General features: G+C 46.7%; 1 protein-coding gene across 1 annotated transcript in view; it reads left to right on the forward strand.

Moving 5' to 3' along the window:
- LOC115081137 (extracellular calcium-sensing receptor-like) overlaps nucleotides 1-25069 on the forward strand; it is a 52137-nt gene extending 27068 nt beyond the window's left edge. The window contains exons 3-5 of the mRNA XM_029585645.1: nucleotides 9132-9359; nucleotides 22211-22334; nucleotides 24147-25069. Coding sequence (XP_029441505.1) covers nucleotides 9132-9359; nucleotides 22211-22334; nucleotides 24147-25069 — 1275 coding nt within the window. The remainder of the gene's footprint in view (nucleotides 1-9131; nucleotides 9360-22210; nucleotides 22335-24146) is intronic.
- The last annotated feature ends 1535 nt before the right edge of the window (nucleotides 25070-26604 follow it).

Genomic DNA, 26604 nt, shown 5'->3' on the forward strand with positions numbered 1-26604 from the left:
TTTCCTGTCTTTTAGCCAGTTTGCAATCCACGAAAGGACATCGCCACCTATCCCATGACTTTTTACTTTTCCTAGAAGCCTCTCATGAGGAACTTTGTCAAACGCCTTCTGAAAATCCAAGTATACTATATCTACCGGTTCACCTTTATCCACATGTTTATTAACTCCTTCAAAAAAGTGAAGCAGATTTGTGAGGCAAGACTTGCCCTGGGTAAAGCCATGCTGACTTTGTTCCATTAAACCATGTCTTTCTATATGTTCTGTGATTTTGATGTTTAGAACACTTTCCACTATTTTTCCTGGCACTGAAGTCAGGCTAACCGGTCTGTAGTTTCCCGGATCGCCCCTGGAGCCCTTTTTAAATATTGGGGTTACATTTGCTATCCTCCAGTCTTCAGGTACAATGGATGATTTTAATGATAAGTTACAAATTTTTACTAATAGGTCTGAAATTTCATTTTTTAGTTCCTTCAGAACTCTGGGGTGTATACCATCCGGTCCAGGTGATGGTGTTTACTGAAGAGGATGTTGGGGAAATACCCATTCCAGAGACAGTTTTCAAGGATGATGATTCAGATGAGCTGAACCAAATCACTGTGATCCTGGAAGAAGTAGTAGGCCAGATTGACAAACTGAAGAGTAGTAAATCACCTGGACCGAATGGTATACACCCCAAGGTTCTGAAGGAATTCAAAAATGATGTTTCAGACCTATTACAAGTAAATTGTAACCTATCGTTAAAATATTCCTTTGTACCTGAAGACTGGAAGGTGACTAATGTAACCGCAATATTAAAGTGCTCCAGGGGTGATCCAGGAAACTATAGACTGTTGAGCCTGTTTCAGTGCCAGGAAAACTCATGGAAACTGTTAGAAAGAATAAAATCATAAAACATTTAGAAATGGTTTAATGGGACACAGTCAGCATGGATTTACCCAAGGAAGTCTTGCCTCACAAATCTACATTTGTTTGAAGGGGTGAATAAACATGTGGATAAAGATGAACCGGTAAATGTGGTGTATTTGGATTTTTAGAAGGTATTCATCAAATTCTCTCATGAGAGGCTTCTAAGAAAACTAAAAAGCATGGGATAGGAGGCAATATCCTTTTGTGGATTACAAACTGGTTAAAAGACAGGAAACAGAGAGAGTAGGATTAAATGGTCTGTTTTCACAGTGGAAAAAGGTAAACAGTGGAGTGCCTCAGGCATCTGAACTTGGAGAAGTGCTTTTTAATATATTTATAAATGATCTGGAAAGGGTATGATCAAATTTGTGGATGATACAAAATTATGCAGAGTAGTTAAATCTCAAGCGGATTGTGATAAAATGCAGGAGGACCTTGTGAGAGTGGAATATTGGGCTTTCAAATGACAGATGAATTTTAATGTGGACAAGTGCAAAGTGATGCATATAAGGAAAAATAACCCTTGCTGTGGTTACACAATGTCAGGTTCCATCTTAAGAGTTACCAACTAGGAAAGAAATCATCGGTTCAGTGTGCTGTGGCAGTCAAAGAAACCCAAACAGAATGTTAGGAATTATTAGGAAGGGAATGGCAAATAAAATGGTGAATGTCAAAATACCTCTGTATCGCTCCATAGTGAGACCGCATCTTGAATTCGGTGTGCAATTCTGGTCACCGCATCTCAAAAAGGATATAGTTGCACTGGAGAAAGTGCAGAGAAGAGTGACCAAAATGATAAGGGGCCTGGAATGGCTGCCCTATGAGAAAATGTTAAAGAGGTTAGGGCTGGTCAGCTTGGAGAAGAGACAGCTGTGGAGCAAGATGATAGAGGTCTACAAAATCAAGAAAGGTCTTGAACAGGTTAATGTAACTCATTTATTTACACTCTCAGATAAAAGAAGAACTAGGGGGCACTCCATGAAGTTAGTAAGTAGCTCATTGAAAACAAATTGGTGAAAATTCTTTTTCACACAACGCATAGTTTTAAGCTCTGGAATTCATTGCCAGAGGATTTGGTTATGGCAGTTAGTGTAACTGGGTTTAAAAATAGTTTGGATAAGTTCCTAGATGAAAAGTCCATAAACTGCTAGTAATCAATAAGGAATAGTAGCTTGGGATCTATTTAATATTTGGGTACTTTCCAGGTACTTGTGACTTGATTGGCCACTGTTGGACACAGGATGCTGGGCTTGATGGACCCTTGGTCTAACCCAGTAGGGCAAGTCTTATGTTCTTATTTTCTAAGTACGTACAAAAGCAAAAAAAATAGTTTAGCACGCATGGGTGTTTTGATGGTCCAAAGCAGCAACTACGATGCTGTTCTAACAAGAAATTTAAATGTTGCCATGAATGCTTGAAATTGGTAAGGTATAACATACCCATATAACTTATCCAACTAAGGCTAAATATCACTTCTTAGCCACGTAAGTTATCTAGCTAAGTAACACCACCTTGATCAGCCCACTGCCCACCCACTGTCTAGCCGGCTAAGATCTGGATAAGTGACTTATCCAGCTATCAAGCAGCTGCTGAATGTAATCAGATATTCAGTGGTTGCACTTTGGATACCGTGCCCTCTCTGGCTAAGAGGATGCATATACTGAAAGTTTGTGCATGATATTAGGTTATTGAAAATCAAATCCACTTATGCAGCAGACTCAGTAAATCTACCCTGAGACACTGCTTACGTTCTATGCATAGATCCTGCCAGCTCTTTGAAAATGTACCCAGTTATGTTTTCCAATTCCTTTTGTTTCTTTGTGTTGTAATTATGTGCAAGCTTTAAAGAGACTTCTAGGCTTCTCTGTTTCTATGCTTGTTGGGATTCATTTTCTTACATTAATATAAAGTTCCTATACATCAACTTAGGAGACAACAAGAGGGGCCTTCTCCAGACAATCAGATAAAAGGCTTTGCAGCCTGCAAAGAACCCAGATTGTCCAGGATATATGAGATGTCTAGTACTCTATGCTACTAGGTGTCTACAAAGAAGCCACAGGAGAACCCTGCTCTTCAGAGCTTTCTACAGATTTCTGCTGAAAGCTGAAACAATTTTAGTAGTCTGTGGTGTGTTTCAAGGAAACACAATCAATTACAGTGAGTAATCAATGAGAAACACCGTTAGAAATCTCCTCCTGTCCCTTTTCCACTTCACTCTAACCTTAGAATTGTAGAAGCTCCTGACCTAATATCAAAGGATCCATCTTATATGACTTATATAGGCTTAAATTTCAACATCCCCTTGCCCTCCTCCTTGTCAAGATAAGCGTTCTTTGGCTTGCAAACAGCATATTTAGCCATGAAGGAAATTCAGTTCCCTTGGAATTATATTTATTTATTTAAAATGTATATACTGCCTCTCAATGTTTCAAGGCGGTTTATACGGAACATTCTTAATTAATGTTAGTTACTTGAAACATGGGCCATCTCGGGTACTTCTTCATTCAAATTTGGATTTTGCTGCAATTTAAGATATTATTTAAGTTCATTCAAAGCACATACATAAAAAATGGCTTAATTATCTCTTATGGTGCAGCCATTTCATCATTTTATCCCTCTTGTGTTAACTGATAAGATGATGGCACACAAAAGTTATTATAACTGGTAGCCTGATTTTAATATAATCCCCCTATGTTATTCTATTTACATTCTGTAGAATATGTATATATACGTATGAGTGTGTGTGTGTGTGTGTGTGTGTGTGTGTTTGTGAATTTAGTTTTGGGCCAGTTGGCTCTTCACTGTTTTATACCTTTACTAGCCGTTAAGCCCGTAACAATGGGCTACATTATCATTTTTATTTTTCGTTCTGTTTTCGGACACTGCACCCTTCTACACTTCTTCTCCCTCACTCCCCCTTCCCCTCGCTCATTCACCTTGGTCACTCATCCTCCTCCCCCTCGCTCACTCACCCCCCTTCCCTCCCCTGCCCCCACTCAAACTCCCTTCCCTCAGTCTTACTCACCCTCTTTCTCCCACTGCCTACCTCCCCTCTTACTGAAACCCCCTTCCCTCACTCTCACCTCCCCCCCCCATTCTCCCTCCCCTTCCCTCAGTCACTCCCCACCCTCTCTCAATCCCATCCCTCCCATCCCATCCCTCACTCTCATCCCCTTCCCTCTCCCTCAGCCCTCCTCCACTCCCCTTTTTCTCTTCTCCACAACTTCTTACCCTTCCCACTTACTCACATCACTTTTCCTTCCATCCCCTCTCGTCTTACCTTTTCTTCCCCTCTCACCTCATCCACAACCCCCCTCCCTCTCCCTCTTGTTCTCATCAGCTCGCCCGCCACCCAGGGTCCCGTTAAGCGCGGCCCCGCTCTCGCTGGACGGCACAGACACAGAGACAGGAGGTCTCCGGGGGTCCCTCCCTTGCGCGCGCCTCACCACCGGGCTAGTTGCTGGCCCGCCCGATGCTCGTCGCTGCTCCTCCCACATTAGAATGTATTTTTTTTTGGTCCGAGGTCTCCGGGGGTCCCTCCCTTGCATGCGCCTCACCACCGGGCTAGTTGCTGGCCCACCCGCCGCTGCTCCTCCCACATTACAATTTTTTTTTTCGGTCCGAGGTCTCCGGGGGTCTCTCACTTACGCGCGCCTCATCGTTGCTGGCCTGCCCGCAGCTCACCGCCACCACTGCTCCTCCCTCCCCGACGCTGCCTCCCAGCGCCATCTTTACGCTCCGCTGTGACAGATGTGCTTTCCCGCCCGTGCAGGCGCAGTAGAGCTGCTCTCTACTGCGCATTTGCGGCACGTCGGTCCAGGCTCCCTTATAGGTATGATACTATATCATGCACTGTTCTTATTAGGTTAAGTGAGGTTCTTAAGGGTTAACTACAATAAATCCATAAATGCTAAACGCTAATAAAATTAGCGTAACTTCCTATAAGGCAGTATGTTGCGCTGGAGGTGGATCCTTGGCCTGGCGCAGGATTGGTACGGCCCTCTGAGGGTTCCCAGAGGGTGCCTGCCGCCAGGAGGCAGAGCACACGAGGAGGCAGAGGCTGACAGGAACTTCACTAATAACGATCCAGGGGCTCCGCGGGTTGAGCCCTTGGATTCCCGGACTGCCTGGGCTTAGGTGGGCCTCTGGGGGTCTCTCGGAGAGATGACGGAGAGGTGTACCCACCAAGAGAAGAGATGTGTGGCTGTCAGTGAACAGGCGAGCTAGACCGGAACCGAGAGTACTGGAGACCACGGGAACAAGGCAGGAACTGAAGGTCCTCTGGGTAGGATAGGCAGCGCCTAGTGGTCCAGCTCGAAGAAGGCTGCAGGTGGTGTCAAAGCAGGTGGACCTGGTGGTCACAGGAGGAGCGAAGAGAGTGTCCAAATGGAGCGCAAGGGTCAAAGCCAAGGAATCCGTCCGAGGATGGTCAGCCAAAGCAAGGATCGGTTCCAGGTATCAGTCCGAGCGTGGTCAAAGGCAAGCAGAGGTCATTTCTAGGTATCAGTCCAAGCGTGGTCAGAGGCAAGCAGAGGTCAGTTCCAGGTATCAGTCCAAGCGTAGTCAGAGGCAAGCAGACGTCAGTTCCAGGTATCAGTCCAAGCGAGGTCAGAGACAGGCCAAGGTCAGTACCAGATATCAGTCCGAGAGGGTACAACCTGGGTAGCAAGACGAGGAACAGTACTCAGGAATGAAGGAACTCTGGAACAGATGCTGGAACACAGGAAGGACCATGGGAACACAGGAGCAAATGCAGGGACACTAAAACAAGCACAGGAACAAGGAACGCAGAAATGCTGGAACAAGCCCAGGAACAAGGACGGCGACTAGCTTCACACTAAAGTGATGACCCGATTGCCAAGGCAAGGTTCTGAGGAAAGGGCCTCGCCTTATATAAGGAAGTTAAGTGACGTCATTGCTGCATGCCACGGAGTGGTTTCCCGCCCTGGGCCCTTTAAAGGGCTGGGCGGTCCGCGCTCACACCTAGGGGTGGACCCGATGTGGAGGAGGACACCGAGCCACTCCAAGAGGTGCACTGGGAGGTCAAAGGCCCCGAAGGGCCTGGGGACGCCGCCACGAGGCACCGCGGGTGCAGGGAGCTGGCTGGAGCGAGGGCAAGGTGAGCAGACTCGGGTGCAGGCCTAGCGTGGCCAGGATGCGCAACACAGTAATGTTTCATTTCTATCAGAATGTAAGGTGTGGATTTAGCTAGTATACTGCTTTGATAAGATGTCTCTGTGTGGTGCAACCTGAATTTTAGCTGTGCAGATTGAGGGATATACAGAAGCCAGAGTTTTAGCTCTCCAGAGTAATTTTGATTGTGCCCTTTAGGCACATGTTTATTGAGTGTGTGGACTTTCTGGGTGTGGTATGAAAGTCACATTTGGTGAGCATTATTCAGGGGTCAGTTGGTCAGTACTTGTCCCATCCCCCAGTACTCCAACCTGGTACATGTGAGAACACTACAATCCAGGGGATGTAAAATTCTTAAAATATTGGAATTATTATACCAGAGACAACCCTGGTTTGCAATTCCCACTAGATGGCAGCTTTAACTCTGATAAGATTACTTATTTGTAGGGATGTGAATCGTTTTAGGACGATTAAAATTATCGTCCGATAATTTTAATATCGTCTTAAACCGTTATGGAACACAATACAATACAGATTCTAACGATTTATCGTTATAAATCGTTAGAATCGTGAGCCGGCACACTAAAACCCCCTAAAACCCACCCCCGACCCTTTAAATTAAATCCCCCACCCTCCCGAACCCCCCCCCAAATAACTTAAATAACCTGCGGGTCCAGCGGCGGTCCGGAACGGCAGCGGTCCGGAACGGGCTCCTGCTCCTGCATCTTGTCGTCTTCGGCCGGCGCCATTTTCCAAAATGGCGCCGAAAAATGGCGGCGGCCATAGACGAAAAAGATTGGACGGCAGGAGGTCCTTCCGGACCCCCGCTGGACTTTTGGCAAGTCTCGTGGGGGTCAGGAGGCCCCCCACAAGCTGGCCAAAAGTTCCTGGAGGTCCAGCGGGGGTCAGGGAGCGATTTCCCGCCGCGAATCGTTTTCGTACGGAAAATGGCGCCGGCCATACGCGTATGGCCGGCGCCATTTTCCGTACGGAAAATGGCGCCGGCAGGAGATCGACTGCAGGAGGTCGTTCAGCGAGGCGCCGGAACCCTCGCTGAACGACCTCCTGCAGTCGATCTCCTGCCGGCGCCATTTTCCGTACGGAAAATGGCGCCGGCCATACGCGTATGGCCGGCGCCATTTTCCGTACGAAAACGATTCGCGGCGGGAAATCGCTCCCTGACCCCCGCTGGACCTCCAGGAACTTTTGGCCAGCTTGTGGGGGGCCTCCTGACCCCCACGAGACTTGCCAAAAGTCCAGCGGGGGTCCGGAAGGACCTCCTGCCGTCCAATCTTTTTCGTCTATGGCCGCCGCCATTTTTCGGCGCCATTTTGGAAAATGGCGCCGGCCGAAGACGACAAGATGCAGGAGCAGGAGCCCGTTCCGGACCGCTGCCGTTCCGGACCGCCGCTGGACCCGCAGGTTATTTAAGTTATTTGGGGGTGGGGGATTTAATTTAAAGGGTCGGGGGTGGGTTTTAGGGGGTTTTAATGTGCCGGTTTTTCGATTTTTCGATTTTTTAACGATTTTCACGATTTTTCACGATATTTTACCCCCCCAAACGGCAACAATACGATTCCCTCCCCCTCCCAGCCGAAATCGATCGTTAAGACGATCGAGGACACGATTCACATCCCTACTTATTTGCGTCAAATGTTAGAACAGAGACAAAGTAAGTCAGATGATGAGGCCCATGCTTATTATGCAGAGTCTCCTCCTGAAGTTACAAGAGAAAGTTGTGAATGTTTGCATTACTTGATCCACTAAAACTCCTTCTGAAGTATACTGGATTGCTCAATATTGATATGAACAGCATATGCTTACAGCTAAGCAGATGGAAACCAAACTCATGCCTTTACAAGTCAAAGCTTTACAAGGCAATGACTGTGGCCGAGGCAGGGAGCAGGAAAGGAGGAATTTCCCTGGTCAGGGGCTACCCAAGTAGACCTGTCCCTACTGTTACTTGCCTTTATTGCCACCAAAGATTTTGGAAGAAGGATTGTCCTCTCCTATCTAAGCACCACCCAGACTCTGGTCTATTCCCTACAATGGTACCCTTCACTTTGCACTAGAAAATTGTGGAAATTGTCTGGGTTTTCCCTGTTAATGCCAGTGCCCTTGTCCCAGGTACTCCTAAACCCATGGTCTGTTTCACAGGCTCCGGACATCGAATAAAATGTCTAATTGACACTGGAACTATCCACTGCCCTCTCAGGATGAGTCTGTAGCTGCATTTCTGCTATCCTCTCATAGTCTTCAGGTTGTAGACATTAACAATACTCTAGAGACCCTTCCCCTTCTCCACCAATCCCTGGGACGCTGGGTCCCCTCCAGACCTCCCATTTTTGCCTTCTCTCCTCATCCACCCCCCTTAATCTCCTTGGCTGTGACCTTTTCTGTAAGCTGCTCCTTTTCAAGGAGATCTTTACCTTGGATGGTTGAAGTCATTGTTTCTAAAGATAGGATTCCTGGTCGGTCCCAATATCTGCTGATCAAGTCCAGGTTTCATCACATTGTATGTGAAGAGCTATTCTTATTCCTAGTAGAAAAACCCAGATACCAGGGGCCCATGCAGAGAATGAAAGTAAAATCAGGACTGGACTATCTGGACCAACAATAACTGAACCAACTGAAAACCTTATCTGTAGTGCATAGAGTATTATTAGGGCAGAATATATATATCGATATATAATTCGATATATATATATATATAATATTTGAGGGTTTTTCTTTAATATGGGGCTTAACACATCAGAGAATTTAATTTTTTCCCTAGGCATATTTCAGCTGCATATTGAGTACATCAAGGCAAGGCCCACCCAGAATCCTAGTTCATCTTCCTGGCTAGCTCAGAATTAAGTCTGATAAATATAGTCAGTGGTGCTAAAGTGATATTTTAAGCCACATTCTAGGTGTGTAGACATCAGTGATTATCAGGGTATTTTTACTTGGGAAATATACCTGTTTCTCAGCTAGAAATGCATTGCAAATTCTGGAAACAACTGGCAAATATGACACACAGCTGTACACCTGTAAAATCAGACTGCAACTGTATAAAATCAATGCGAGCATGTCTCCTTTTCATGGCACAGCTCCTGCATTACATAAAGAAGGCACGCTTCCAGAACACCATGGGCCGGGAGATTTTCTTTGACCGAAATGGCAACCCGCCGGCTTCTTATGACATTATGAACTGGCACCTATCTTCAAGTGGTTCCTTTGATTATATAAAGATCGGCCTCTATGACTCTGGAGCAGCCAGTGGCCAGGACATCAAAATCAACACCAGTGCCATCATGTGGACTGAAGACTATACACAGGTTAGATGACTCTCCACCCACCGTTCCCTCCTTCCCATCTTCATAGAGAACTGATTGATAAGATACTCAGTAATAGTGAAGGAAGGATCTTTCTTTGACTTGACCAAAATCACATTTCAAACACTTTAATATTTGACTTGAATGAACTTGATCAATAAAAGTCATCCTCACTTTACTTTGAAGCTCTTATTGATTTTTCAGTAATTAGAAGCTGTCTGGGATCTTTAGCTCAGTAGTAGAGTCACCACCCCAGAATCCAGGCTTCACCAGTCTGTTTGTTAGGAAGGCTTCTATGGGAAGACATAGCAAAATAGACAGTACTAAGTTTTATGTATTTATTTAGGGGTCGATTTCAAAACCCGCTCGTGTGCATCCATGTGTGTGTGGTTCCTGGCGCACGCACATGGACGCAATCATTTTATAACATCCACGTGCTAGTGTGCACGTTCGAAAATACGATTCCCACACACACATGCGCACCAGATTTTAATATCTGCAGGCGCATGTGCAGGCGGGTGTCGTCTAAAGCATGCAAGGGGCGGATTTTTAAAAAATATGTACGGCGACGCAAGTAGACCTTTCCCAGTTCCCTCCCAGTCTGCTGCAATTAAGGAACGGACTGGGCGGGAACTTCCCATCCCCCTAACTACCCTTCCTACCTTTTCCCCTCTCCTCTCCTCTTCTCTCCTCCCCGATCCCTAACCCCTCCCTAGCTATCCCCAATTTTTTTGTTTTATCACTTACTGCTCCTTTGAAGCAGAAGTAACTTCCATACGCTGGCGGGCTGATGGCGCGTGCTTCCCCAGGACCGCATCTAATAGTACTGCCCCAGCCGACCCCGTCCTGCTCCCCGGGCCACCCCTTTGTGATCTGCCAACACTTCTGCACGTACCGGCAGATACACACATGGCCAAGCTGTTTCTAAAATGCACTCAGCGTGAGCACGGCCCGGCCACGTGCGTACCTCCAGGATTTTACGCACGCTGGCGTTTGAAAATTCGGGCATCTGCTTCCAAAAGAATAAGGAGAAACCACACTGCATAGTGTTATCAAATCAAACCCCCCAAAACCAACAGTGTCAACACTAAAACATTAGAAATACAATAACATTTTGAAAAAAATATCTTTTATATATAAGAACATAAGAAAATGCCATACTGGGTCAGACCAAGGGTCCATCAAGCCCAGCATCCTGTTTCCAACAGTGGCCAATCCAGGCCATAAGAACCTGGCAAGTACCCAAAAACCAAGTACCCAAAAACCAAGTCCACTCCCTGTAACCATTGCTAATATAAAACAGTATTGACACTTGTTTTTTGGGGTTTGATTTATTTAATTTCCTCCATTCATGACACTTTAAAGTGGATTACGTTCAGGTATTGTAGTTATTTCACTATCCTCAGAGGGCTTGCAAACTAACAGGCCGATACAGTAAGGACGTGGGAGAAAGAGTGCGGCAGTGCCGGGTGCACCCGCGTTTGCCGCACGCACGGTTCGGATCACATACCGCTCGATACAGTATTTAAATAGCATGCAAATGCAAGCCGCGTCCAAGAAGCATCCATGAAGCGCAATCCATTTTACTGTATAGGCGCTATACAGCGCCTATACAGTAAAATGATCCTTGTCGGTAGAGACTGACAAGGGTTAAATTGAACGTACACCTTCCCAGCGCCATCTTGCAGCTTGTGACGTCACCCCTGACCCTTGAGCGCCCAAATTGAACATACAGGCGGTGCATGAACGCATGCCGTGGTCACGCCTGTACATTCAATTTGGGCGCTCAAGGGTCAGGGGTGACATCACAAGCTGCAAGATGGCGCTTGGGAGGCAGTGAGCGGTGGAATGGAGGGAGGCAGGTGAGCCGGCGCTGCCCTGCATGCAGGAAAGGTAGGGGAGACCGGCACCCATGGACGCGGCCAGGGCAGGTGAGCAGGGGCTGGGGGAAAGTTTGCCCATGAAATTTCACAGGCAAACCTTACCGCCTACCCTCTAATGCAGGGGTAAGGGTAGGCGGTAATTTAGCAGATTAAAAACGCGGCTAAACTGCAGGTTAAAAAGGCGATAGTCGGGGCGCACGTTACTGTATGGGAGGGAATAGCTAATCGGAGCGTTTACATATCATATACATGCCACGGGCGGAAAGGGTTACCCATTGATTTAAAGAAGCGGTAAGGATGGGTTAAAAGGGATAGTGAATCACGGGTTGGACTTACACTGCCAAATTGCAGGTACAAAGCGGGTTAGAAACGGGGTAATCGCGGCCGCGCTTTACTGTATCGGCCTGTAAGGGGATCATTTCCTAGGCTGCAGAATTTTTCATGGAGGGGAAAATACTGCGGGTGTTATGGCCACCGGCCATGGCAAACCGCGACCAGGGCCGACCGTCATGGCCGCCGGCCACGGCAGTCCACGGCCGGAACCAAGTACTCACCCGCAACACCGGGTGGGCCCGGAGGCTCCTTCAGGCGCAGGGAGCCTCCTCCGCGTTCTTCTTGCGGCCTTGGCCGCTGCCCGGGCCGGCCGCAGAGCCCAGCGGGGCTGAGATGAATCCTCCCTCTTCCTGGCTGCATAGGGCCGTGTGCGCGGCTGAAGAATAGATTTAAAGGGGCCACGACAGGAAATGTCGTGGCTCCCTCCTGAAGACTCCTCCCTTCCTCCAGGTATTTAAGGCAAGGTCTGCTCCTCAGACCTTGCCTTGGTATTGAGGCTCAGTACTTGGTTTCCTGTTTGGTGTTCCGGATCTGCTTCTTGCCCCGCTTCTGCTCTTCTCCTCATTGGACTGATTCTTTGGCTCCTGACCCTTGGACTGGAAGTGGTGATTTTCTGGCTTTGACTTGGATTGGCTCTGGACCCTTTTCCTTCTTGTTCCTGGATTGGCTTCGGACCATTCTTCCGTCTGCTCCTGGACCGGCTCTCTACCTCTCTCTGGACTTCGACCCTTGGACTGGACTGGGACTATTCTTCAAGTATACTCCTGGACTTCTCACGACCTGCTGGAGGCACCAGCCATCTGGAAACCACGACCTGCAGGAGGCGCCTGCATCCAGACCATCTTCATCCTTCAGAGAGTCTCCTAAGTCCCAGCGGCCGTATCCCTACGGGCTTCTCCTGGGGGGTTCATGAGCTTTCAGGGTGAAGTCTTCAGTTCTACCTCTCCAACAGGCCTTGCCATCCGACGGTAGAGACCGACAAGGGTTAACTTCCTTCTCGACAGTGCTGACTCTACCTTGGAACAGGGGTCCACTCTCGAATTCGCAACAGAATACCAAGGCCATGGACTCGGCAGAGGTCTCAGCTCGCCAGGCCATTCCTGGATTAGCCCAGAAGGTCATGGAGCAGCAACGAATACTAGAATCCATGGTGGCTTTCTTGGAATGACTTAATGCCCGGCTGGATTCTATAGCCGCAACTCAAGCCATTCCAGCACCACTACCCTCGGTGGTGCAGAGCAATCCCCAGGCCGCGATTCCACTACCGACTCTTCCACGTTACGCCGGAGACCCTCGCCTGTGTCAAGGATTTCTCGACCAGTGCAGCATGCACTTTCATCTTCAAGCCTCCATCTTTCCAGATGATCTCACCAAAACAACATATATCCTATCGTTGTTGGAGGGTAAGGCCCTAGCCTGGGCTTCCCCTTTCTGGCGAATGTCAGATCCAATCCTACAAAATCTGCCTAAATTCTTGGAATTATTTCAAGCGGTGTTTGACGACCCCGGGAAACAAGTGGTCGTGGGTTCCAAGATTTTACAACTCCGGCAAGGTGGACGGCCACTGGCCGACTATACTATTGAATTCAGAACTTTGGCATCCGAACTCCACTGGGAGGAGAACTGTCTTCGGTCTATATTCCTAGAGGGCCTGTCACCCAGAATAAAAGATGAAATGGCGACCCGAGATTTACCACAATCCTTGGATTCCATCGTGGACTTGGTCACCTGAATTGATCGACGACTACAGGAAAGAGCGCGGGAGGGATCAAGTACTAGAAGGCACATAGCAGGAGCCACGTCTTCCTGTTCGGTTCCCGCCTCCCAAACAGCACCTAAATCTGAAGGAACTATGGAGGAACCTATGCAATTGGGACGAGGCCCCCTTTCTCCAGAAGAACGGCAAAGACGCCACAAGGCAGGCCTCTGTCTATATTGCGGAGGAGCGGGTCATCTCATTGCCCGTTGTCCTACACGTCCAGGAAACTCCAATGCCTAGGCTCTACTGGGGGAGTAACCCTTGGCATCACCTCTTTGGCTCCCCCACTGACTCTGCAGGTCACCCTGGATTTCGAAGATCACCGGTTCTCCACTCTGGCTTTAGTAGATTCTGGAGCTGGTGGAAATTTTATTCTACAAGATGTGGTAGAGCAACTACATATCCCCACTTGCTTGTGTCCAAAGCTGTTAATTATATCCTCCATCCATGGAGATCCCCTGCCGGGGAGGATAACTCATCATACAATTCCGATGGAATGTCACATTTCACCGAACCACACTGAAAGTATTTCTTTTTATATCATCCAAAGAGCAATCCATCCTATAGTTCTTGGCATTCCATGGTTACAGATACACAATCACCAGTTCGACTGGACTTCTTTAAAACTAATCCATTGGGGATCAAAATGCCTGGAGACCTGCATTCACGGATCAAGTTCCTCCAGCAGTTTCATCTGTACTTCTCAGCTGGAAGGTCTGCCGTCTCAGTGCAAGCAGTTTTCGGACGTTTTTTTCCAAAAAAGCTGCGGACATTTTACCTCCACATCGAGAATTCAATTTTGGTATCAATTTGATTCCTGGCACCACCCCGCCTCGGGGTAGGGTCTACCCGTTGTCTGCCTTGGAGACCCAAGCTATGTCTGAATATATTCGAGACAACCTGCAGAAAGGCTTCATCAGATGCTCTAAATCTCCAGCCGGGGCCGGGTTTTTCTTTGTTGGGAAAAAGGATGGAACTTTGCGTCCATGTATAGACTATCGTAGGGATGTGAATCGTTTTCCATATCGTCTTAACGATAGAAATCGTGTGGCAGGGCAAGAAAATCGTCTTAGGCACGATTTTTTAGTTAAAAAATCGTTAAAAATCGTTTTTTCCGATTAGTGCGCACTAACGGGAGTTAGTGCGCACTAACTGGGAGTTAGTGCGCACTAACTGAAAATGATACAATTTGACACTTTTCAGGTCAGTTAAGGTCAGTTTAGGAATTAATATGTATTCCTATTGGCTGCCCTCTTATTTATTCATGTTACCAAGTTTCCTACTGACAGTATATGGGGGATGGGAAATGGAAACAGTTGGTAGCTTGACAAAACAAGTAATGTGATCAGTCAATGTGACTAGAACTTGTGCCCTAACCCTGATACCAGGGGTATTGTGATCTTCCTGCACACAGTGCCCTATCCCTATTAATACCAGGAGTGTTGTGATCTTCCTGCACACAGTGCCCTATCCCTAATACCAGGGGTGTTGTGATCTTCCTGCACACAGTGCCCTATTCCTGATACTGGGGGTGTTGTGATCTTCCTGCACACAGTGCCCTATTCCTGATACCGGGGGTGTTGTGATCTTCTTGCACACATCCCGATATCAGGGATAGGGCACTGCATGCAGGAAGATCACAACACTCCTGGTATTAATAGGGATAGGGCACTGCATGCAGGAAGATCACAACACTCCTGGTATTAATAGGGATAGGGCACTGCATGCAGGAAGATCACAACACCCCTGGTATCAGGGATAGGGCACTGTGTGCAGGAAGATCACAATACCCCGGAGGAGTGAGGGTCAGGCAGCTCCCCCCTGTCTGTGAAGCCAGCCTCTCACTAGTAATGCAGGGAGGGAGCTGTCTCAGACTTCACCATCCTTCCCCCCCCCCCCCTTACCCACACACCATTCACTAGCTGGGACATGGGGGAAGTCAGGAGTGAGGGTCAGGCAGCTCCCCCCTGTCTGTGAAGCCAGCCTCTCACTAGTAATGCAGGGAGGGAGCTGTCTCAGACTTCACCATCAACCCCCCCCCCCCCTCACCCACACACCATTCACTAGCTGGGACATGGGGGAAGTCAGGAGTGAGGGACAGGCAGCTCCCCCCTGTCTGTGAAGCCAGCCTCTCACTAGTAATGCAGGGAGGGAGCTGTCTCAGACTTCACCATCCTCCCCCCCCCCCCCACCCACACACCATGCACTAGCTGGGACATGGGGGAAGTCAGGAGTGAGGGTCAGGCAGCTCCCCCCCTGTCTGTGAAGCCAGCCTCTCACTAGTAATGCAGGGAGGGAGCTGTCTCAGACTTCACCATCCTCCCCCCCCCCCTCACCCACACACCATTCACTAGCTGGGACATGGGGGAAGTCAGGAGTGAGGGTCAGGCAGCTCCCCCCTGTCTGCGAAGCCAGCCTCTCACTAGTAATGCAGGGAGGGAGCTGTCTCAGACTTCACCATCCTCCCCCCCCCCCTCACCCACACACCATTCACTAGCTGGGATATGGGGGAAGTCAGGAGTGAGGGTCAGGCAGCTCCCCCCTGTCTGTGAAGCCAGCCTCTCACTAGTAATGCAGGGAGGGAGCTGTCTCAGACTTCACCATCCTCCCCCCCCCCCTCACCCACACACCATTCACTAGCTGGGACATGGGGGAAGTCAGGAGTGAGGGTCAGGCAGCTCCCCCCTGTCTGTGAAGCCAGCCTCTCACTAGTAATGCAGGGAGGGAGCTGTCTCAGACTTCACCATCCTCCCCCCCCCCCTCACCCACACACCATTCACTAGCTGGGACATGGGGGAAGTCAGGAGTGAGGGTCAGGCAGCTCCCCCCTGTCTGTGAAGCCAGCCTCTCACTAGTAATGCAGGGAGGGAGCTGTCTCAGACTTCACCATCCACCCCCCCCCCCTCACCCACACACCATTCACTAGCTGGGACATGGGGGAAGTCAGGAGTGAGGGTCAGGCAGCTCCCCCCTGTCTGTGAAGCCAGCCTCTCACTAGTAATGCAGGGAGGGAGCTGTCTCAGACTTCACCATCCTCCCCCCCCCCCCCCTCACCCACACACCATTCACTAGCTGGGACATGGGGGAAGTCAGGAGTGAGGGTCAGGCAGCTCCCCCCTGTCTGTGAAGCCAGCCTCTCACTAGTAATGCAGGGAGGGAGCTGTCTCAGACTTCACCATCCTCCCCCCCCCCCTCACCCACACACCATTCACTAGCTGGGACATGGGGGAAGTCAGGAGTGAGGGTCAGGCAGCTCCCCCCTGTCTGTGAAGCCAGCCTCTCACTAGTAATGCAGGGAGGGAGCTGTCTCAGACTTCACCATCCTCCCCCCCCCCCCTCACCCACACACCATTCACTAGCTGGGACATGGGGGAAGTCAGGAGTGAGGGTCAGGCAGCCCCCCCCTGTCTGTGAAGCCAGCCTCTCACTAGTAATGCAGGGAGGGAGCTGTCTCAGACTGGTATCAGGGTTAGGGCACTGTGTGCAGGAAGATCACAACACTCCTGGTATTAATAGGGATAGGGCACTGTAAGAGATGACTGTAGTAGATTGAATAAAGATCTGATATTTCTGCTCTCCTCACACCAAACAAAAACAACACACAAGCAGAGAAGCCCTTCTTACAAAGCTGAGCTAGTGAGTTAAGTAGGAGGAAAAGTAAACATACTGGTGCCAGTGTGGCTACTTAAAAAATACACTTACCAACAATCAATTACATATATTTGAACTGTGTACAGTTCCAGCCAGGACCACCTTTCTAAAATGCACAGTGATTGGCAAATTCAACATGCACTAGCATTTCAGGTGCCTGCTAACAAAAATAATAAACAAACAAGTTCTAGTCACGTGAGTGCTGATCATTACATTACTTTTTTTGTCAAGCTTCCAACTGTTTCCATTTCACATCCCCCCAACCATATTGGTAACATCAATAGATAAGAGCACAGCCAGCCAATAGGAATACATACATACATGTTCATTCCTAAGTGACCTTTACTGACCTGGGAAGTGTGAACACTTTGTTTCATTTTCTGTTGGTGTTCGTTAGTTTCCAGTTCCATTTCCCATCCCCCCAACCATCACCTCAGTGGTAACCTTGGTAACATCAATAGATAAGAGGGCAGCCAGCCAATAGGAACACATATTCATTCCTAACTGACCTTCAGTGACCTGGAAAGTGTTTATTTGTATCATTTTCAGTTAGTGCGCACTAAATCGAGTTAGTGCGCACTAACGGGGAGTTAGTGCGCACTAACTCGAGTTAGTGCGCACTAACACGATTTAACGATTTTTAACGATAAATCGTTAGAATTTCTATTGTATCGTGTTCTATAACGATTTAAGACGATATAAACATTATCGGACGATAATTTTAATCGTTGAAAAACGATTCACATCCCTAGACTATCGTGGGCTCAGTGCCATTACCATCAAGGACCAGTACCCATTGCAGCTTATAGCTGAACTATTCGACCGTCTACAGGGGGCCAAAGTGTTTTCAAAATTGGACCTTCGAGGAGCATACAATCTAGTTAGGATTCGTGAGGGAGATGAATGGAAAATGGCTTTTAACACCAGGGATGGACATTATGAATATCTTGTTATGCCTTTTGGATTGACCAATGCTCCTGCCGTCTTCCAGCATTTTGTTAAGGAAATATTTAGAGACTTGCTCTATATCTGCGTGGTAGTCTACTTAGACAATATTTTGATTTTTTCCTGTGATTTACAAACGCATCGTGAACATGTTGTGCAAGTGTTACAACGTCTGAGAGAAAATCGACTCTATGCTAAATTGGAAAAATGCATCTTTGAAAGAGAAGCTTTACCTTTTTTGGGGTATATAATTTCTAAGCAAGGATTTCAAATGGATCCAGCTAAACTAAAATGCATCCAAGAATGGCCTCAACCTAGTTGTCTATGGGCCCTCCAACAATTCCTCGGATTTGCAAACTACTACCGTAGTTTTAAACAGAACTTTTCTAAGCTGGCTGCACCTCTTACGGCACTCACTCGTAAGGGGGCAAACATCAAGGCCTGGCCCATTGAGGCTGTAGAAGCCTTTCAGGCTCTCAAAGAATCCTTCCTTCAACAACCTTGTCTGAGACATCTGGATCCCAGACGTCTGTTAACAGTGGAGGTCGATGCCTCCGCTGAAGGAGTGGGAGCTGTACTGAGTCAAAGCAGTGCATCGGGAAAATCTCATCCGTGCTCATATTTCTCTAAGAAATTTTCTCCAGCAGAACGCAATTATGCTATTGGCGACAAAGAACTTCTTGCTATCAAGCTTGCGTTTGAAGAATGGCGACAGTGGTTGGAGGGGGCACAGCACCGTATCACTGTCTTCACTGACCACAAAAACTTGGTGTATCTTCAACAAGCTCAACGTCTGAACCCTCGTCAAGCTCGCTAGGTGCTTTTCTTCTCACGTTTCAATTTTGAGCTTCGATTTCGACCTGCTACAAAAAACATCAAGGTTGAGGCACTGTCTCGATCTTTTTCAGATGTGGACATTGAGGAGCCAATTCAAAATATTATTGATCCTGCTCGCATTATCCTCTCCGCAATGTTCACAGTCCCACCGGGCAAGACTGTGGAACCTAAGAGACTTCGTACTAAAGTCTTAAAATGGGGACACGATTCTCAGCTAGCCGGACATCCGGGCAGAGCTCAGACTCAATCGCTTCTACAACAATATTACTGGTGGTCCGACATGCACAAGGATATTCGTGCATATGTGGATTCTTGCCCAACTTGTGCACAACACAAGAGTCCTACTGGGAAGACTTGAGGACTTTTACAACCACTCCCTATTCCTCAGAAACCCTGGATGCATATTTCCACAGACTTTATTGTGGACCTTCCACCTTCTGAGGGCAATACAGTAATTTGGGTGGTTGTGGATCGATTTTCTAAAATGGCACACTTTATCCCACTTCCCTCCCTCCCATCAGCTCCTCACCTGGCCCAACTGTTTATGCTTCATATTTTTCGTCTCCATGGCCTTCCACAGCACATCGTATCTGATCGTGGCCCTCAGTTCACGGCTCGTTACTAGCTCAATCTTTGCTAAAAATGTAACATTTCCATGGATTACACCACGGCGTTTCATCCGCAGGCTAATGGACAGGCGGAACGCACTAATCGTGCATTGATTCAATTTCTTCGGATGTATGTCAACTCCCGCCAGGATGATTGGGCAACACTCCTATCATGGGCTGAGTTTTCTCATAACTCGCATGTTTGCTCCGTAACTAGGACATCTCCATTCCAGATTATATTTGGACAACACCCTAGGCTGCCTCTACCGTTGCCTTTACCGGTACCATCACCAGCAGCTCAGCTTACCGCAGTACAGTTACGTCGGCTCTGGATTCACACTCAGCGCATGCTCCAGAAAGCTGCTCATTCCGCCAAGACATTCACTGACAAGCATCGACGAGCAGCTCCACGGTTCCGTCCAGGAGAGAGAGTATGGCTCAGCACACGCCATATCCGGTTGTGAGTTCCTTCCATGCGGTTGGCCCCACGTTATATTGGACCTTTTCCTGTACTACGTCAGCTGGGCCCTGTAACTTACCAACTCCGTTTACCGACCACTTTGAGAATTCATAACTCATTCCATGTGTCCCTTCTGAAACCGTTGGTCCTCACTTGGCCTACTCGAAAGATTCCCGAAGCCTTACCGCCTAGGGCAGAAGAAACAATTTACCAGGTGAATGAAGTACTTGATGTCCACAAACGAGGACGCACATGGGAGTACTTGCTGTCTTGGGAGGGCTTCAGACCAGAAGAGAATTCCTGGGAACCTGCAAAGAACATCCTAGATAAAACACTTCTCCAGAACTTTCATACCGAACACCCCGATAAGCCCAAGTCTTCTAGAGGGAGGCCTAAAGGAGGGGGTACTGTTATGGCCGCCGGCCGCGGCAGTCCGCAGCCGGAACCAAGCACTCAACCGCGACGCCGGGTGGGCCTGGAGGCTCCTGCAGGCACAGGGAGCCTCCTCCGGCATTCTTCTCGCGGCCTTGGCCGCTGCCCGGGCCGGCCGCGGAGCCCGGCGGGGCTGAGATGACTCCTCCCTCTTCCTGGCTGCATAGGGCCATGCGCGGCTGAAGAATAGATTTAAAGGGGCCACAACAGGAAATGTCGTGGCTCCCTCCTGAAGACTCCTCCCTTCCTCCAGGTATTTAAGCCAAGGTCTGCTCCTCAGACCTTGCCTTGGTATTGAGGCTCAGTACTTGGTTTCCTGTTTGGTGTTCCGGATCCGCTTCTTGTCCCGCTTCTGCTCTTCTCCTCGTTGGACTGATTCTTTGGCTCCTGACCCTTGGACTGGAGGTGGTGATTTTCTGGCTTTGACTTGGATTGGCTCTGGACCCTTCTCCTTCTTGTTCCTGGATTTACTTCGGACCATTCTCCCGTCTGCTCCTGGACCGGCTCTCGACCTCTCTCTGGACTTCGACCCTTGGACTCGACTGGGACTATTCTTCAAGTATACTCCCAGACTTCTCACGACCTGCTGGAGGCACCAGCCATCAGGAAACCACGACCTGCAGGAGGCGCCTGCATCCAGACCATCTTCATTCTTCAGGGAGTCTCCTAAGTCCCAGCGGCCATGTCCCTACGGGCTTCTCCTGGGGGGTTTACGAGCTTCCAGGGTGAAGTCTTCAGTTCTACCTCTCCAACAGGCCTTGCCATCCGACGGTAGAGACCGACAAGGATTAACTTCCTTCTCGGCAGTGCTGACTCTACCTCAGAACAGGGGTCCACTCTCCAATTCGCAACAGCGGGACTTACAAAGCAACTGTGCTGAACACTACTGCTTTTTAAATTCCATGGTATTTTCCCCAGCAATAAAACACCACCAGCAAAAATACTGCTGCAATACCTGGCCCCACAATTTCACACTTTGGCAGCTTTGGGTGCTGTGATGTCTTAAAGGAGCCAATCAACCCTGACTATTCTCCAGACTTTGGGGATTTCCGTAGACAAACCCCGTCCATCCTTCCCCACTCTTCCAGTGAGTTGCTTGTTTGCAATGCTGCACATTTCCAACCTTGTTCTTACCATTACCTTCTGTTTCTGTCCCAAGTATGCTTGAATTCTGTCACAGTACTCGTTTCCACTAAATCTACTGGTGGATTATTCAAGGCATCTTCCACCCTTTCAGTAAAGAAGTATTTTTACATTTTTCCTCCTTCTTACTTCATTTGTGATCCCTTGTCCTTGAAGCTCTTTTTCTATGCAACATTTCACTATCCTTATCCTGCACTATTGAAGCCTAACAAATATTTGATGTTTTTGTCATATCCTCTCTTTCCTCCAGCATATGAATGTTGTGAGTCTTAAGCTCCTCTTTGTAGAGTTTCTGTTTCTGGCTTTGCACAATTTTAGGAGCCCTTCTCTAAACTGATACCATCCTCTCATTGTCCTAATGGAGGTTTGGTTAACAGCAATGAACACAGTACTCAAGGTGGGGTCTCACTAGTGACCAATACAAATGCAATATGACCTCCTTTCTCCTGCTCATGATACCTCTGCTTATGCAACTGAGCATACTGCTAGCTTTTCCTGTCACATTATTACCTTGACTGGCTACCTTTAAACCAGTGCAGAGATTACTCCTACAGCTCTCCCCAATTTAACAATTTCCAGGTTTTGTCCTCAAATGATAAGTAATTTGTGGAGTTTTCTGCTTCAAATGCATGATTTTAGAATGTCTTCTATACATTTCAGACCATTCTTCCAGTCTTTATTTTTTTACACCTCGTCCAGTTCGTCTAATCTTATGCACCAAACTTCTCTGAAATAGAAAGCATCTTGGTTCATTATTAATAGATAAATTTGCTCTGTCTCCCTCCACACTTCTCTCCGTTAAGGCTCCTACCTCTACCTGCAGTGAGAGCTGTGGTCCTGGGTTCCGGAAGGCCATTCTGGAAGGGCAACCTGCCTGCTGCTTTGACTGCGTCCCCTGCTCTGAAGATGAGTTTAGTAACAAAACAGGTGAGTGCTATGAATTCTGCTCAATAATGAGCATACTTTTTGGGATGTAGGGTTGGTATTAGAGTGTATATTGGTCAGTTTAATGGAAAAAAGTATTACAGGTTAATGCATTTTAAATTCCAAGCAGATGCTTATAGACAGACATGTTCCAGCATAAATAGTACAATCTTAGGCTTATCTCATGCGATAGCATGCTGGGGACGGAGTCGGGGCGGTGAGGAGGCAGACTCAGCGATGTCTTCGCTGGCAGTGATAAGGTTAGTAAACTTATCGTCGCCAGTAGCGCACCGAATAGCACCACCTTTCACGGTGGCACTATTCGGCGCAAAAGCCGTCAGCGAAGACACCGCGGTGGTGCGAAGGCTGCCGGCTTTCGCAGGTCCGCCCCCCCCCCCCTTCGCCCCCCTGCCCCCTGTTTTCACCGGATTCATCATTCTGCGATAGAATGATGAATCCAGGCCTTAGAAAGCACATTTCTCAGTGAAGAATTGACTTGTATTGTATGGAATTATTTGAAAAAAAAAAAAGTACATACAACATTTTTGGTGGGGTACAACAAAAGTACATAATAAAAATAAGATATCTACCAATAGATATCAATATAAAAACAGACTGAATCACATACCCAACACTAAGTCAAACTTAGTTGAAGCACTAACTTAATTGAAAAGTTATGAAAAGAAACTATGTCTATAAATCTTGATGGAAAAAGGAATAATGCAGCCAGTAGTGATATTCCTTTGTTACTTATTGGAAATTAATCCCATTTCATGGCCAAAAGCTTGCCAGAAAAAAAAAAATTTCACCTACCTTCAGAATGTTTTGATGCACTAAATCATACCCTATAGCCTCTGAGATCCTGTCCAAGGTTGGTTTGTAGATCTTAAGTCATTTATATTGTGACATCTTCAAAAAAAAGACCTAGAAGCTAACAATCTACATTTATCATATGCATGGTGATATCTGTTTGTTGGAGGGAGGTTTCATGGTGCACACAGATGCAGCAGTAGACACCATGAAGCACTGTCCATCATCCGATGCACATATTAAGCAAAGCTGCACAGCCCTGGATAGACAGCACAACGAGACAATGACTGATAGAGTGACTAAATGAGAGAGGATGTCTGCAGACTAGCAAATATGCAGTGGGACAAGGCAAGAGTCTGGTGGTCAAAGACTGCTCAGGGATGGAGGGGGGCGGGGTTTGAAGAAAGTGCTGGGTTCAATCATCATTTCCCATTGAAGTTTCAATGGGTGTCAGATAGTAACGTTAATTATTTCAATTCTTTTGGATACTTGAATAGCAGATAGCACAGCTTTGAAAGCATTCTACCTTTCTTGGGACTGGTGAGGCAACAAACATTGTAATCCATATTTATATGAAGTGCTATGGTAAAAAGTCCCATGTTCAAGGGATAATGTGTCCATTTAGACTTTATTGTATGATGTTCACCAGGATGGACAATAAGCCTTTTTTATTTATCCATAGTTTAATTTACTTTATTGATTTACAAACTTCATTTCCATTTATAAAAGACTTCTGAAGACAGGACACAAAATAGCAAAGCCTCCACAAGCAGAAAATGTTGGAAAAAATACATCAATACAAGCATAACAAATTCAACACAAAATAATCATGTCTCCACAAACAGGCTATATAGATATATCTTGTACTTCAGCAAGATGTTAGGCACAAACATAATGGGAAAAGGTAAAGCCTCTTGAAAGGTGAATGCTGCTCCCATTCTAGTTTCTATTAATATAATGATTTTTCTTCATCAAAGCCATCCATGGAATTGCTTCTTCCTCCAGATGCCACAGAGTGCATGAAGTGTCCCAGTGACCAATGGCCCACCAAGAGACAAGATGAATGCCGGAAGAAGACCATCGATTTTTTGTCCTATCAAGAACCCTTGGGCATGGTTTTGGCTGCTATCTCCATGCTTGGTGCCCTGATACCAGCCACTATCCTTGTTGTCTTCATCAAGAACCGCCACACCCCAGTTGTGAAAGCAAACAACCGTGAACTCAGCTACCTCTTGTTACTGGCCCTCATCCTGTGCTTTGGGTGCTCATTAGTGTTCATAGGCCACCCCATCACACTGACCTGCATGGTGCGTCAGATGGCATTTGGCATTGTATTCGCCATCTGTATCTCTTGCCTGCTGGCCAAGACAATCATGGTGGTCATAGCCTTCAAGGCCACCAAGCCAACCAGCAACCTAAGGTCATGGGTGGGACCACGCCTGCCCAACACCCTTGTATTATCCTGCAGTCTGATCCAGGTCCTTATCTGTGTCACTTGGCTGATTGTGGCTCCCCCATTTCCTCAAATTAACATGAAATCCCAAATGGGGAAGATAATCATTGAATGCAATGAAGGGTCATTGACTGCATTCTGGTGCATGCTGGGATACATGGGGGTTTTGGCTACTATCAGCTTCATTGTAGCCTTTTTAGCTAGAAAGTTGCCTGACAGTTTTAATGAGGCTAAGTTCATCACCTTTAGCATGCTTATATTCATTGCTGTCTGGCTCTCTTTCATTCCTGCTTATCTAAGCACATCAGGAAAATACACAGTGGCTGTGGAAATATTTGCAATTTTGTCCTCCAGTGCTGGGTTGCTGGGTTGTATATTCTTCCCCAAATGTTATATCATCTTAATCAGACCAGACATGAACACCAAGGAATACTTAATGGGGAAAGCCACAGGGAGCCTCAAGAAAACAAAGTAATTACATTGTAACATATTGATTAATAAATATTGAAGTTTGCATGATATAATCTTGTTTCCTGACAAATCATTTTGATAAAGAAGCAACCCTAGTAAATTAAAAAAAAGAACTTGGTTGACAGTTGATCTAGAAAAAAACACCTCCTGTGAAGCTGTACATTGTAACTTAAAAGTAACATGACTGAGTTATTGCATGACTAACTCAGCCAATCCGGTTTTACCAAAAATTGCAAATGCTTCTCTTACAATTTAAAGAGCATGGTGGCATCTCTGAAATGAATGATCATTTGCAAACTAAAGTTTATAACAGCTGGATTATATCCTGACATTCACTTTATCCAACTTAACCTCCAGTATCTTCTCTCATTCTGTAAGCCAGGGTTTCCCAAACCTGTTTTGGTGAACCTACAGCCAGATGGATTTTCAGGATATCCACAATGAATATGCATGACAAATTTGCATACACTAGGTCTCCAATATATGTAAATTTAGCTCCTGCATATTTACGTGGGTACTGCACACAGTTCAAACAACTTATCTTTCTAATCTTTTGAAGCATTATTCTCCTTCTCAGCAGGGTGTAGTAAGACTACCTTTGCATACTGAGATTTGTATAGAGACCACTCAACTAAACACTTTTGGTTATTAAGTTCCACTGTTGTGGAAATCACATCAAGTTGACAATAGACTTGAGTTAGATTATTTACAATTTAGAAAGATTTTAGGGCTTGGTTTTTCTCTCAATCATTAATCATTGAGTGCTTTGGCCCTTTGCTTCTTAATAATAAGTTTTTAACTTTCATAAATTTAATATTTCTGTATTGTATATGATATTAGAAATTTTATGCATGTATTTTTATTGCAAACCACATTGATTTTGCTAATTATGCTATACATCAAATTAAATAAACAATAAGGGGGTTGATTTTCATAAATGCATGCATGCGTCCATGAGTGCGCAGTTCCCTGCACGTGCACTTAGATGGGCCGATTTTATATCATGCACGTGCTGGCGTGCGCATGTTATAAAATCGGATGTCCATGCGCACGTATGCTGGATTTTATTTTTTATTTTATTTTTATCATTTTCAACAATAATCACAAGAATACTCTTGTACAGTAATATGGATAATATCATGAAGCAATAATCACATCAAATATCTTCATTCAAGAAACAAAAGTTTACACATGAGTTCTCAAAGATCAAGGAAATGTGGGAGTGACAAGTGTAAACATAGTGGTATTTCCATGCAATACAACAACACAATAAGGAAACTTGCTCTGAATTAAGTTGACTTAGAAAATAGCCATTGCTATTACTAGCAACAGTAGTGTGGAAAAGACTTAGTTTTTGGGTACTTGCCAGGTTCTTATGGCCTGGATTGGCCACTGTTGGAAACAGGATGCTGGGCTTGATGGACCTTGGTCTGACCCAGTATGGCATGTTCTTATGTTCTTGCCCATGAATACCCCAGACATTTTTCTTGCACCTACTCCTTATCTATGGGATCTCTTCAAGAGTGTACATACAAGAAC

Source organism: Rhinatrema bivittatum, chromosome 19 (assembly GCF_901001135.1).
Source record: "Rhinatrema bivittatum chromosome 19, aRhiBiv1.1, whole genome shotgun sequence".
Lineage (NCBI taxonomy): Eukaryota > Metazoa > Chordata > Amphibia > Gymnophiona > Rhinatrematidae > Rhinatrema > Rhinatrema bivittatum.